The sequence below is a fragment of the Panicum virgatum genome, chromosome 1K (assembly GCF_016808335.1).
Source record: "Panicum virgatum strain AP13 chromosome 1K, P.virgatum_v5, whole genome shotgun sequence".
Taxonomy (NCBI): Eukaryota; Viridiplantae; Streptophyta; class Magnoliopsida; order Poales; family Poaceae; genus Panicum; species Panicum virgatum.
The window spans coordinates 40,527,771-40,542,118 of record NC_053136.1 but is presented as its reverse complement, the minus strand read 5'-3'; the positions used below and the strand labels follow the sequence as shown (position 1 = coordinate 40,542,118).

The 14,348-nt window shown below is 49.7% G+C and overlaps 2 protein-coding genes across 6 annotated transcripts; both read right to left on the bottom strand.

Moving 5' to 3' along the window:
• Positions 1–958: 958 nt before the first annotated feature.
• On the bottom strand, positions 959–8,851 carry LOC120708002. Of its 3 annotated transcripts, XR_005689216.1 has the most exons (9): positions 8,543–8,851; positions 8,338–8,432; positions 8,012–8,132; positions 7,796–7,914; positions 7,525–7,711; positions 7,269–7,415; positions 6,595–6,933; positions 2,366–2,437; positions 984–1,228 (listed from the first exon to the last, which is right to left on the bottom strand). XR_005689216.1 is itself a non-coding variant. In XM_039993090.1 (8 exons), exons 1-7 carry the CDS (start codon positions 8,777–8,779, stop codon positions 6,643–6,645), a joined length of 1,197 nt encoding a protein of 398 aa, XP_039849024.1. In that variant the 5' UTR covers positions 8,780–8,851; the 3' UTR covers positions 959–1,228; positions 6,595–6,642. The 3 variants fall into 3 exon arrangements, 2 of the variants coding, with proteins under 2 accessions (XP_039849024.1, XP_039849013.1); XM_039993090.1 differs by lacking the exon at positions 2,366–2,437 and having other exon boundaries at positions 959–1,228; XM_039993079.1 differs by lacking the exons at positions 984–1,228; positions 2,366–2,437 and having other exon boundaries at positions 6,504–6,933.
• Positions 8,852–9,562: 711 nt separating this feature from the next.
• Positions 9,563–13,363, bottom strand: LOC120708018. 3 transcript variants are annotated; one of them, XM_039993102.1, is made up of 6 exons: positions 13,179–13,363; positions 12,145–12,200; positions 11,095–11,286; positions 10,835–10,885; positions 10,147–10,211; positions 9,563–10,053 (listed from the first exon to the last, which is right to left on the bottom strand). In XM_039993102.1, exons 1-6 carry the CDS (start codon positions 13,229–13,231, stop codon positions 9,976–9,978), a joined length of 495 nt encoding a protein of 164 aa, XP_039849036.1. In that variant the 5' UTR covers positions 13,232–13,363; the 3' UTR covers positions 9,563–9,975. The 3 variants fall into 3 exon arrangements, with proteins under 3 accessions (XP_039849036.1, XP_039849045.1, XP_039849051.1); XM_039993111.1 differs by having other exon boundaries at positions 12,169–12,200; XM_039993117.1 differs by lacking the exon at positions 13,179–13,363 and adding an exon at positions 13,072–13,101 and having other exon boundaries at positions 12,146–12,200.
• Positions 13,364–14,348: the final 985 nt, after the last annotated feature.

The following is a 14,348-nucleotide window of genomic DNA, read 5'->3' as shown; positions in this document are numbered from 1 at the left end:
ATGAATCTTTTAAGTCTAATTAGTTCATGATTAGACATTATTTGTCAAGTAACAACGAAATGTGCTACAGTGCCAAAACACAAACTTTTTCGCGAACCAAACGCACCCTTAATAAGAAGAAGAGAATTAATCCTTTTGACAGGTACACTGGGCCGAAAACCGCACAAACATAACTACAAACCAGCCGGTTGGATTGGGACATCAACCGGCACTCACTTGACTTTGGCTGGTTGGATTGGGACCTCGACCCGAGCCACCACAACCTACACTCCACCCGATCGGATTAGGACATCGACACGAGCCACCACAACCTACACTCCGCCCAGTCGAATTGGGACATCGACTTCAGCTACTACGAACTCTGCCTGGTCGGATTGGGACACCGACACGAGCCAACACAACCCTAAAGAACAGAGAAAGGAACGAAAAAAGAGAAGAAATCCCTTCCGGCAGCCACCAACGCTGAGGCCGCCACAACCGACATGGGAAACCGACGCCCATGGCCACATACATGAGTTATGTCCGACCCAGAGATGCTCGACATCGTCTTCAGGAAGGAAATGACGCCAATGGCGCCATCGACGTCGTCCCAAGGTGGGATGGGTTTTCACCCGCATCAACACTGCGGTGAAAAGAGACGGCCGGCATCACCAGCCACACCACCATGGTGTAGCTGGTGAACCATCGCACGGTCGCAGCCAACGACGCTACCACGGCGATGCTATCATACGCCCCGAGCAAACCGCTCTCGGCACACGCCACCACGGAGCTGCCGCCACCACACCTCGATGCGAGCCGGCCACGGGAGGTGACGTCGCCGCCGCGACACGACAAGCACAGGCCACGGCCGGCGTCGCCGCTGAAACGACCCGGGTTTTCGAAAAAACCCGAATCCCTGTATCGTCGTGATAGTCCCTGGATCAGTAGCTATCACATATAGAACTCATTTCAGACAGTATATCAGTTCATACTCACTTAAAAGAGGTTCAAATATAAATTTAATTATTACAATATCCAGAGGATTTTGCAGTACGAATTTATTACAAGCCCCATGGGCTAAATTGGAACAAACGGAAAACGGTAGCGGTAACTGGTCTTCAGGCCATCCTTCATCTCAAACTTCATCTCCACAGGCAGCACTTGAGCGTAGCACGGGCTTCTAATCTTCAATCGTACCATCCGTCGTTGTTGGTGTCGAACTCCGGATCGGATCCTGCATCTTGCCAAACTATCCCAAAGACGGAATAGGTTCACGTCATCATCCGTATGCAAGCTTTAAGTGGATGCAAAGATATAAAAAGTAGCTAAGAGTAGGCTGAGGTTTCCTATGCAAGCACAAGTATATATACAAGTCATCTGTCACTCTCCGACACGAGCCATACCGGCACCGGTCAACTACAAACTCCAGGTCAGTGCAGGAACTCCCTCTCCCTGCACCTCAGCTGACTCCACAGGGGGAAGTGGACTAGAGGGAGGTAGAAATCAGGGTTTACTACTCTAAATGAAATAACAGAAGTGTAGGAAAAATGTACATGACCGAGTACGCGGCTATACGTATAGATTTCACCCTGCAGGGGTTGTACACCTGTACCCACTCGCCACGAATCCAGCCAGGAGCGACCTGACTATCTCCGAGGCACCGGCCTACCGAAGTACTCCGAAGAGCGAGACTAACCGCTACGGCACCATCCTGACCCCCCAGGTTGGGATGCAACCCCCTCATGGTTGGGGCGCTCTGGAGTTGTGTGGCTCTTCCCCTGCCATCCAAAGTTCTACCAAGCGCCCATGCTCCTCCCCCATCGGGCCTCCCTCACACTACCCTACTCCAGATAGGTCTGGTGACGCGCATAGCTAGCTCGGACCGGATCCACCATCACAGTGGGTAAGTGGCGTGCACGAAAAGTCCTACAAATCTCAGATACCACATATGTCCATAAGAAGCCGGGGCAAGCACTCCTCGCAGTCCTCCGCAGTGGTCCGCCAAAGGCACCCATAACAGGTCTCGCCTCTCCTTGGGCACCCATAACAGATATCGCCCCTCCTTCTCTTCCCGCACCCGCCACAGGTCCTCCCCAGAATGTGCCCAATACACATTCCCGGCCAGTAGCTTGCCCCCGCTAAAAGCCCTATCTCTGGCTCCTCACAAAGTGGGTCTCATGCATGACAAGACTCACATCATGAAATCCCATACCCAAACACTCTCATAGTAGCCAAAGCATCCAAGAATCAATCAAGGTATAATAGGGATGCAAGGAGTACGGTATAAGTAGGCCATGCAGGCTTATCTCACATACACACAAGTAGAGCAATAGCATTTCTAGCAAGTAATGCCTAATATGTATTCAAGTTGTAGATGGGTGTGAACCTGAGTGCTCCTCGTAGAACTCCTGAGACTCCTGGTAGTCCTGGTCGTCGGTCTTCTCTTCAGCAGCAGGACCTATTCGTAATTATGGATTGATATAGAGGCCAAAGTGCAAAAATGCACAAAACTACTCAAATAAGATCCAACTCACAACAAATCCTACTCTAACGCGTAGATCATGATTTTAGAAGAATTATGAAACTGGTTTTATAATTTTCGGAGCTCCGGTTGATTTATTATGAATTTTTGAAGCTTAAAACAATTTTTGGAATTAATAAAAGGTTTTCGGAAAAAGAAAAACACAGGCTGACATGTGGCAGCACCTGAGAGTGCCACGTCTCCTGCTGACATCAGCACGGGGTCAGGCTCTGCAGACGTCATCATGACGTCAGGTTGACTCGGTCAACGTTGACCGAGTCAACGATCAACGGGTCCACAGCCAGGTCAGCGGGGTTCGCGGTCAGTGGGGCCCACTAGTCAGTCTCACACTAGAGGATGACACGTGGGTCCCGCGGGTTAAAAGGGTAAAAGAAAAAGAAAAGGGTTTAAAGGGTTACTGGGCTCAAACGGTACAACGGGCCGGCTCGGCTTGCAGGCCGACTCGGGGTTAGGCTTCACAGGCCGGCTCGGTTTTCGGCTTGGCTCCTCGGGCTGGTTCGGCGCGCGGCTCGGAAGGCCGGCTCAAACTACTGGGCTCAGCTTGGCTCAGTTCAAAGGCCAGCTCGACGAAACGGGCCGGCGGCCCACTTCTTTCTTCTCCTCTTTCTTTTCTTCTCTTCTCCTTCTTCGACTGACAGCTCTGGCCCGCGGGCAGGTTCTTTTCTCCTCTCTCTGACAGGGTGGCCCCACTTGTCAGTGTCTGCAGGATCCTTTGTGGCTTCCCTCAGATCCGGTGCGGTCTTCTTGCTGTGCGCGGTCGTGCTCGCGGTCCTTCGGCGCCGTGGCGGAGGGTCGTCGGCGGCTCGGGTTTGGCTTCTTCGTCCTAGGCGGAACGGCGGTGAGCGGCAGTGGAGCAAGCTCCTGGTGGCGGCGCCGAGGTAGAACAAGGCAAGGGCTAGGCTGGGGTGGAGCAGAGAAAGGCCAGGTGGTGCGGCGGCGGGTCCGACGGCGAGGCCACAGGCAAACAACGGTGAGGCGACAGCGTGCATGATGCGCACGAGGAATCCGGTACTCCGGGCCCACGGCGGCGACGATGGGGCGGCTGGCGGCAGAGCTCACGGGACAAGGCTAGAAAGGCTACGGCAGGGAGCACGAGTCTGGTCCAGGGCAGACCAAGGTCGAGGCTTGGCCGCGGCGCTCGCGTAACTCCAACGAGGCCGGGCCGCGGCGAACTGGGCAGCAGGGCAGAGCGGACCGGGCGGTTCGGAAGATCGGCGGCGCGGCTGGCATGACATGGGCGCGCGCGGGGGACAAGGCGGATGGCGACGGATGGCTTCGACGCCCCGCGGGCAAGGCGAAGGCCAGGCGGAGCTTGCCGAAGTCCGGGTGAGGCCAAGGACAGGGAAAGGTGGAACGGGGCGGCGCGGCCATGGTCAGGATGGTGCGCGCGGGCACTTGGGAAAGCCAAGGCCGCGGCGGCAGGCGACGGCAGAGCAGCGGCTTGGTCCGATGCTACAAGGCAGCAGCGACGTGCTGTGCAACGGCGAGGTCACGGTGGAGCGGAACCAAGGGCGTGTGCGTGCACGCGCGCGCCAGGCCGCGACATCACGGTGGTGAGCGCGGCCACCATACCACGGTGTCGTCTCGACGCGACGGCGGCGAGACGCAGTGCGCGGGGATAGGGACAAGGTGCAAGGAGGCTCGAGCGTGCCAGGGCGAGCTTGTGTGCGCGCGGGCAAGGCGGACGGCGACGCGGCCATCTGGCGGCGCCGGCGGGGTCCGATGGCGTTGAGACCTCTAGGCGGCGGTCGAGGCAGAGTCAAGGGTGATGGTTGCCGGTCCAGATGGGGGCGCGGCACGAGCAAGGCTCGGCCTTGCCCCGGGCTCATGGGCGTGCGCACACGCGCGCGATCCATCGGCATTCCGAGGTCGCGCGCGGCCGTGCCGGCCTAGTGGCCACGGCGGCGCAAGGGTAGGCAACGGCGGGCTGTGTGGTTTCACGGCAGCGCATCGACGGGCTCCTGCACAAGATGGGGCGAGCTAGGCACGAGGCTCTGGGCTACCTACGGTGGTTCATCGGCACAAAGGCCGGCAGCAACATAAGGGAGCGTGAGGCAGCGGCGAAGGCCTACCTGGTGGTTCGGGGAGGACAGGCTCGACGCGGCGGTGAGTCGGAGCAGGGGCGAGGTGTCGCAGAGCAGTGCCGAGCAGGGGCGTCGAAGTAGCCGATCGGGGCGCAGGCTCGATGGCGTCCTCCTCGCGGTGCTCCTCCTCCTCTCCTTCTTCTTGCTCCCTTCCTCCTTCCTCTACTCCCGGCTCGCTCCCTTCGATTGGCGGCTGTGGTGGGAAGAAAACCCCAATTGGCTAGGGTTTCCTCCCTAGTGGTGGCTCGGGGTCTTATAGGAGGCGGGCTAGGGCTTGGCGCAGGCCCGGACATCGAGGACGGCAGTGATGGGATGGCTGCAGCTCGGGGCAACGTGGCGGCCATCCAGGGGCTTTCGCGGTGGGGTTTGGCGCGCAAGCAAAAGGGGACAGGGCAGGCTGAGCGCTTTGCAGCGGGCATCGCGGTGCGGCGACCGGGTGGTTGTAAGCTTTGTCGCGAGGCGAGGACAGGCGCACGCATGGGTGCGGGAGCAGGTGAGACCGCGGCGGCGTCCGCGCGGTGTGAGGCGAGGCAAAGGGGAAAGGGGAACATGGAGAGGGGAAAGCTGCAGGTGGGACCGGGCCGTCAGCGGCTCAGGGAAAGGGAAAAGGGGTGGCGAGCCGGTGTTGGGCTGGTTGCGGCTTGTGGGCTGGCAACGGGCCGTCCGTGAGGGGAAGGGAGGAAACGGGCCGGCGGGGTGGCGAAGCAGGCCGTGCGGGGTTTTGCGCGGGTTGGGCTGCGCGCGACGTATCGGGCCGGTGCAAGGGGTTGGCAGGCCGGTAGAGCTGGGCTGGGTTAGAGGTTTAGGAAGGTTGGGTTGGGTAGGTCCGGGTCTAGGTGGGTTTCGGCCCAAAAGTAGAGTTAGGGTTAGCATTTGATTTCAAATTTGAATGGCTCAATTCAAATTTGAAATCCACACAATTTCAAACAAAAAGAAAATATTCTGAAGGGATTTGAAACAAGGTAGACTCAATAAAAACCAAATAACTCCAAATGGATCACACTAGCAATAGGGTCCTTATGTTTAAATATCTTTTATTTTCTGGGAATTTAGGGAGAATTAGAAGGCACTCTTAAATTATTCTAGCTATCATCACTTCCACACAAAAAGTTTTTGAAAACTCGCATTTTTGGAGAATTTAACACTCCATAAAAATTACGAGATGTTACAGCCGCCGCGCACAAGACATCGGGGCCGCCGCCGTGCCCCGCCGCGCACAGCCGCGCGAGCGCCGCCGCCGCTACACCTCGAAGCGGGCCAACCACGGAAGGTGCCGCCGCTGCCGCTTCACGACACACAGGACGCACAGGACGCCGGCGTCGCCACCGCGACCTGCCGCACGCAGCTGCGCGGGCGCCGCCACCCCCCCCCCCCCCCCCCCGCGCCCCCTGTTGCACCGAGGCCCAAGGAGGGTAGATCCGGCGGCGTAGGGAGTGGATCCGGCCGTCCGGGAGGCAGATCTTGCCGTTGGACACCAGAGTCGGCCACCACCGCCATGGATGGCAAGCTACCAAGAGAGGGCGAGGGGAAGGGAAGGAGAGAACGAGGGGGAGGGGAGCCCCGCCGCCGCCTTCATTGCGGCCGCACGGGCTTCCGGTGGTGGCTCAGGCGGCGGCGAGACGGGCAGGGGCGCTGGGTGGGGTGTGGCTGCGCTCGAGGCAGGTCCGCCCGAGCTACCCCAGGGAGAGCGACGCAGACGGCGGTTCGTTTTCATAGTTTAGGGACGAAAATGAGCCGAGCGCGATAGTTCAGGGACGAATTTGGTTATTTTGCCCATGTAGATTGAAGGATGCTTTAATGTTCAGTTTAGATCACATGGGCACTTGAAAGGGTAGAATGAGCAAAAAAGAAGAATGAAGAACTCGTTTGATTCTGTGTTCTGCGTAGACAATGATGTCTGACAAGTGATAATATATACTCAATTATCATGTACCATCGTACCGAGCAACATACAGCAAAACTAATCAATGAGGTTGCTAGGGAACTTACAAAACCGTTGCTATTCGGTTTGGGTGTGGTCCGTGTGGAAGATGTGGTTCATACTTTGCTCTCCAGAAAGTAGGTTGATGAAACAGCGAGACCAGCAGAGTCGTAAGTGCGCACAAGCCGCTGCCTCTTTCCTGGCGATTCCATCCAACAGAACTCCAGATGGAAAGAGTCTAACTGGGCGACACATTTGCTGATGTCTGATGGATATCCCATGTACATTCCACCAGGTAGCAGTGTCATTTCGTATCCTCTGTCAAACTGAAGCAAGTTGTTGTTTGCTGATCCTGTCCATTTGACAGTTATTGTCGTGCTAGTTCCAGATTTTGTTGATATAGTGTCCTATGAACAGAAGTAGCAACATATTCGCATTTAGTTGAAAAAAAATTAGCAATGATGTAAGTAACCATTTCTATTCTTTAAGAGCCTTTTTTATGCTGAAAAAATACGGCACGTAGCATAAGCTGTGTCCGACTAAATGTTTGCATGCTTCTTGTAAACAAAGATTTGACTAAGTTAAAGGAAAGGGCAGAAGCATGCTGATGCACAAAGGTCAGTTGATTAGGTCCATTTCGCCAAAACATTAGGTTGACCTTTGCCATTTTACGATTCAAACAATGAGAGCATGTACAAAGTGCATAAGTATATATTTATCAGACCAAAGCTATGAAGCGTACCTGAATCAGCTGGCCATTGCTGTCCATTTCGAGGACAACAACTGTATCTGCCTCAGCGAGGGTTGCTCCATACACCCCACTCCTCTTGGTCACAGAACGCCCCTCCCATCTTCCGAGTAGTGCATTTATCCTATCACTGCTGGCACTCTAGCGACAAAGGAATAAAATAAAATGTTGGGTTCATTCAGCACAATCCTGTGCCCCATCATAAGATTGTTTTTCACAAATGTTTCAGCAATTGACTAAAAGGACTCACCTTAGGATCAACTGAAGAGTCGACAAGTGCCTGTGGCACTCCCTGCTTTTCATGGAAAACAAGAAGTGTGTCGAGCACTCCCTTCGGGTCCATTATGTGGAAAGCCCTCACTCGACCGTTGCCTTCAAGGGAGTAAAGACAATTCTCACATACAATAGATGGCTTACGAGAAGGTATCTTCAAGTTTCTGATGAAGATAAAACAGATATGTTACACATATAAGAGCTTTGCAACTCAGTAAACACTTAAGTTTGTGGCCAGTAATGTTTACTTGGGGGATTCTTCACCAGCATCATCTTCCCCGAGCACTCCAACCCTAAGGACAGTCTCCAGCATTCCTGCAGTCTGGTACCTCAGAGCAAATGCCTTCGCTTCAGGAAAGAACCCTATCTGTGCATTAAAAAAATAACCAATCATTATCTAAGCTCAGAGATGTACATAATTTACAAGATAAGAAAGGATAAGAAGCCTACAAATTTCAGTGCACCTGCTGATACTTGTCCACAGTGAACATGTTTGTCTCTTTGATTTTGTACTCTACCCACTCCGGTTCAGAATCATCCTCATCTACAACTGATATCTGAGAGGAAGCCTGCTTGATATACAGCCTAAAAATCACAAAAAATAAATATATATCATTTTGGGCCTCAAAGCACATCAACTGAATAATTAATTATTGCTCAAAGAACCTACATAAACAAGGAACGTTATGCGCAATTAGAAATTCGAAACAAACAAGTTGAAGACATGATTATGTAGTCATAAATATCACTGGGTCCCCTCAAAAAAAATATCACTGGGAGGGAGCATTACGATTGCAGGAGGCTGATGAGGTCGTCCTCCCCGTACGTGCTCACGGACAACCGCGTGCTAATGTCCTGCAGCACCCTCCCATGCGCGTCGAATTGCTAAGTCAAACAAAAGCGCACGCGCAAGCAACATTCAGCGCAATCACGAATCTGGAAACAGGAAGCCAAGCTTCAAGGTCAGAGGAGTCGCGCGGGGGAGAGTGGCGTACGTAGAAGGATCCGTTCCATCTCCCAATGTTGAGGTCGAAGAAGCGGTGCAGGCTGTCGAAGCTCATCGCATCGTCGTCGTCCACCTCCGGCGGCCCCGCGACCGCGGCCCGGGCGCGCAGCCGGCCGCCCCGTAACGGGCTTCCGCGGAGCGCGGCGCGGAGAAGGCGGCTGCGGAGGGTTTGAGGCTGAGGGACCGCGGAGGCGACGATGCGGAGGCCCGCGAAGGTTTCGGCCATGGCGAGTGGGGTGGGAAAGCGGGAGAGCGCTCTGCTGTTGTTTTCCGTTAAGCCTTATCGCCCACCAAGGGCCCAGGGACGATGAAGACGAAATCTTCTTTTAATCTTGTTGTTTATTATACGTCAGGCGTCAATGCACCTGGAACACGTATTTCGCGTCGTACAATCTCCTGGAAAACGTACTTCGTGAGGCTTGATTGAGATTTTGTACTCCCACGGAAGATGTAAATTTGGACTTAAAAATGCATGGTGACAAAATCGTAGAAGATGTGTAGAATAAAATATTAAATATCGATCTATGTCATATTACCCTAAACCCTAATATGTCATATGTTTTGGTGTGAATAATGTCAGTCTCTTTCATTACACAGTTACCAAGACTAAAAACTAAATAACTGTGTCAGATGAGTTTTATACAAATAAAACTTCTCTCATCTCTCCTTGCTATGTCAACAAAATTGAAGATGTAGCATAAAATTTAATGTCATAAAATTATACATAAAACCCCGTTGAGACTGGACTAACCTTATTAGCTATATCATGCTAACTTTAATGTTGGACTGAAGGTGCATTGAATGCATTACAAAAATTCCCTGCCCTCATGCGTCGTTATCCTAAATGCACAACATTGTTCTTGCCCGCAATAATCACAGCTGGAGTGGTGCGCAGACGATAAATCTGGAGAAGACGGCCAAGGTTGTAAGCCAAATGCCCCCTTAGTTAACATATACTACTTGCCACTAATGCTTAACCATGCGCCGACCTTGAGTTCTGAAGATTGAGTGGTTCAGTGCAGAGAAAAGCACCATTAATAAACTTGAAATATTGAAACTGAGGTTTTCAATAAGCGTTGCCTTCTACAAATTCTAGAGAATGGCAAAAACTCTGATGTCGAGAAAATGGATGGTAACCACCGATTCTTCAACTACTAGCATACAACCACCAAGCTGTTTCGGTGGTGTGAGTACCCGGTGTGTCATTTACATAATGCAACAAGCTGATTTTCATCCATAAGGCCAGGATATGGTGGTACAACCTTACAAATGCTGATTCCAGAAGAAGCCCAAGCAGCTACAGGTTAGACGAAAGCATTTTGGCACAGCATGCGTGGATCAGATACAAGTACATAGAACTGGCGAATAGACCGCCTTCCATAAATTAGTCATAACCAGTAATGATGTGGATGTTGATTTCCATTAGTTCCAGGAGTCGACAGGTGATGCAATTTCCGTATGAGCATCAACTGCATGACGCAACTCTTCAAGGAAGTTCATCTATAATCCCAATAATCCACAGCAAGCAATTAGGATATTGCAAAACGAAATGCAGGAGGAAAATCACGGCAAGGATTTTACTCCAATTCATACCTGATGAGGAAGCTTCAGGTGACCCCATGATGAACTAGTAGATCCAGAATACATTACTGGTTTCTCTGGACAAACATCAAGATAAGACAGTTAACAGCATTAACAGGTGCACCTTTTGTTTTATTGTTTCATATGGGCACCACAGACATGGGCATCTAACTGAGGTGTCAAGTTGATACCCTGAGTTCAACAGAATATAGTACTTATAATGGGCATAAAATGTTATTAAAATCTCCAGTTCACCAAGAGACACCTTTCCAGGTAGCAAGTAGCATCCCTAAAAGAATGGTATTCCCAATTTTGCTTGACTACTGTTGTTTAATGTTGCAGAGCATGGTATAACACCATAGCATCTCTATTCTCTAGTTATCTACCCAATATGAGCATCTAAATTCTAAGAGTTGCCACAAAGTATACGCACATACACTTACTATGAATTTCTCAATTCTTAAGGGCCGCTGCAATAGGTTGAGGCAAGATACAAGAACATAAATATTATTGATGCATTGAGCTATGATACCGACATATCGTAACATAAAAATAATGTCTACTTTCAAGTTGTTGTGCATCACTGGTAAGGTCCTAATTTTCTCACTGCCACAGTGGTTCTTCAACACTAAAGACTCAAGTATTTGCATTATCGGCTACCATCAAGAATTTTAAAGTTCATAGCAACAAGAGGACTCACCAGAGCAGTCAATTGTTTGATCATTGTACAAGTTCATTGCAGCAGTCCAACCTACAAAATCAGAATCAAGGTTTTAGGCACCCTCCTAGGTTGAACACAGAAGCAAATCAAAACACTATTACCACTCAAACTTTCTTAGTATCCACCCCTAAATACATGTATTACACAGTAGCATGCAGCAACTATGAGCAGCCAAAAGGTAAGAACTTGTACCACAGAAGTTTTCTAGTAAGAGTGTGCAGTTTTGCAGAGAAACATACGGTCATTGAGAAGCTGTGATGCCTCACTGGCTGAACATCCCTCCAAAGGCACTAATCTTGTTTGATTGTAGTCATTCTGAACATTGCTGAAAAATGTTTCGTGAGGAAAAATTGGAGGTAGGTTCTTTAATGAAGGAACATGGCTCTTCTCTCCATCATTGTTGTAGGAGTAATTAGCCTTATCGGCCCTATCTGTTTGGTGGAACAACAATTAGTCTCATAACAAGTAACCTGAACAGAACTGCCTAACAACTTAACATTGAGCAGTAGAATATTAACTATTAAGAGACATGATAACTAATAGAAAAATTATAGGAAACAGAAAAGTCTAAAATGCAAACTTAAGGTTTCTGAAAATTTATCAGGATGATCATTCAGTACAACAGAAGTAAAAACTTTTACTCTTAAAATGTTGACCATAGATACTACTGTTGCAGGTGACTTTTCAGTTTACATTTTTTTTCCTGTTGTAAAGAAACATATTGGCTAATTTGTTGGTTAGTGTGGGTTCACACAAGACAAAAATAACAACTTTATTCTTAAAATGGTAACTATAGACACTATTGTTGAGGGTGACTTCAATTTAGCTTTTTTTATTGTTGACTGTTGCAAAAAAATGCATTGGCTTATTTGTTGGTGTGTAAGGTTCACAGAAAAATGTTAGTTTGTTAAATGATCCTTATGTATTATGAATTATGAAGCTGAAACTATGGTAATAGGCTGTCCATTTGCAGCAGAGCGAACCCAGATGTTGGACTATGTGGAGTTTTATAAACATATTCCTGGACTAACTTAGAAGTATAGTAATGTATGATGTATCACCCAGATATTGGATCAGATCATATTGCCTAAATTGGACAACAGTGGGACCTTATGCATCAAACCAACAGACCACAAAGCAAAATTGCATGTGCCTAAAATCATCTCCAAATCCAACTGGTTGCATCTAAAGAAATGCACCATAAAACCCAGTAAATGAATCAGATCATATCAACTAAATTGGTCGAAAATTATTCAGAACAAGTGCCTGAAAAGCATAAAGGAACTTAACTAACTGCGTTGGAAGGAATGTACCTCCAGACTTCCGCCGATTGTTTGCACGATTCCTGAACAATAATGAGAATAAAGATAGCCATAAGCTTTGATCATAAGCATAGACATCTACCAAGATATAAAGCTAACGAAAATGTTCATCTATACAGCAAAATAAGGATCCAAGTATTGATTTGATGGTTTATACATTCAAACAACATACAGATAATGAGAAGCAATGCAGACATCGCATAATTAGATCAGAAATCCTAACTCCTACGGAAAGGACTAAGATGCTATATCAACTGACAACTAAGTGATCAGCGAATGCACAAAATTTCTACAAAAAATTGACTTGCTCTTCACACTTAACTCCACCTCTGGCTATGCAAGATCACCAATGCATGGACGATGACAGCATGTAGCAGTTTACGTTGCCAAGAAAATATAAGATTGTGCCTTTGAAGCCAGAAATCAGATCTAGTAATAGATGCATGAACTGCAAACTGAACGGATTGAGCAAAGCTGAAAAAAGTTGCCTGTGGGGATGAAAGTCACCCAACCTTAATCCTTTATTCACACTATCAATAGCTAGGCTAGATCAGCATACCAAAGGATAACCAGAAAACTGAAAACGGTAGCTTGCTAGTGACAAAGATTGCACGTTTGCAAAAGCCCCTTTCGTGCTAGTACATCCTGCCCGAGCTAACAAAAGACGGGCGGTAGGTACTAACAATAATAAGGCAAAAAGAAAAAAGAGAGGATTTTGATCTATGGAGTCTATGTGACAGCAATTATTCACAACGCACACTTCCTCAGGTGCTATCTCAGATCAAGGCCATCAAAGCTGCTCCACATTAGAAGCCAGATGGTCGCTGACCGCTCAAATCTATGCACAACGGCCCAAGAAATTCCAAGAACTGGTCAAATCCAACGGAAGCCTACCCTCTCCGCAGCCATGCCAAGCTACCAGGAAATGCCCCCGCAAATCAGCACAGCTTGCATCTTGCGGGAACCCGGCCAGCCCATGGTGACGCGCGGCGCGAGCTCACCTGTGCACGGGCGGGGTGTATCTCTTGATGGCGTCCGGGTTGGTGTCCGCCATCCGAGCGAGGGCACCGAGGTAGCAGGGGGCGGGCGAAGGAGAAGAGAGGAAGGACCCGTCGGTGGTGGGTGCGGCGCCTCCCTCCAATCCTCCTTGCCCTGCTGCCCCCCGATGAGAGTCGCAAGAGGGAGGTGTCGACGGTCAAAATTGAAGTAGGCAAGATATTGGCCAAAATAGTCAATTCAATATTAACTCTTATTATTTTGCAAGTTTGGCATATATGATCATTGTGCAGGATATGGAGATCGTTTTGGGATATTCTGGATATGATTTTCATCAATGAGACAAAGATGGGCACAAAAAGGCATCAAGATGAGGTCAAATCATGCGTTTTAATGCACCAAGACGAAGCCCTCGTCGAGACGATCGAAACGGACATATGGATCGCCTAATTCAGAGTCCGGGTATAGGAGTTATGGCACCAGGAAGTTCGCCTATCTAGGCAAAACCGGTCCGACCGGATTTGGGGACCGGTCTGACCGGTTTTGGCTGCTGTGCAGCACGAGGAGTCCGGTCTGACCGGATTTAGGGACCGGTCTGATCGGTTTTTAGCAGATTAGTCCGAATTAGAGTTATAATTTGATTCTAGGTCGGTTTGTAACATATTTTTGACCTCCCACGTGTACAGACCTTCCCACCCTATAAATATAAAGGGCTATGGCCGATTGAGACACACCCAATCGAACAATACAAAATACATCTACTTTTTACCTCTAAACCCTAGTCTTTTCCAATCTAACTTGCTGTCCATCGTGATCTCCACGGCCATTGATGGCGTCCTAAGCTCTCTGGTCGACCTAGGGCACGTCCGGCGACGTTCACGCCCCGACGGGGTCCCTCCCAGGCGAAAGCTTCGACGGCCTTTACTAGTTTGCTCGTAAAGTAGTCGTTCTTCGTCACGTAAGCGTGTTGGTTATCATTTGCTGGTTTGCTCGTAAACCTTGCCGCTCTTCACCACGTAAGTGTGATACTTATCCCTCGAGACGACCGATTCCAGCGAAACCCTAGAAACCGGTCTGACCGGTTTGCTCAACCAGTCTAACCGGTCCGTGTGACCTTGATGCTCTTCGGTCCCTTTGCGACTCGCACGTTCGAGTGCTCTCGTGTGTTGACCGAG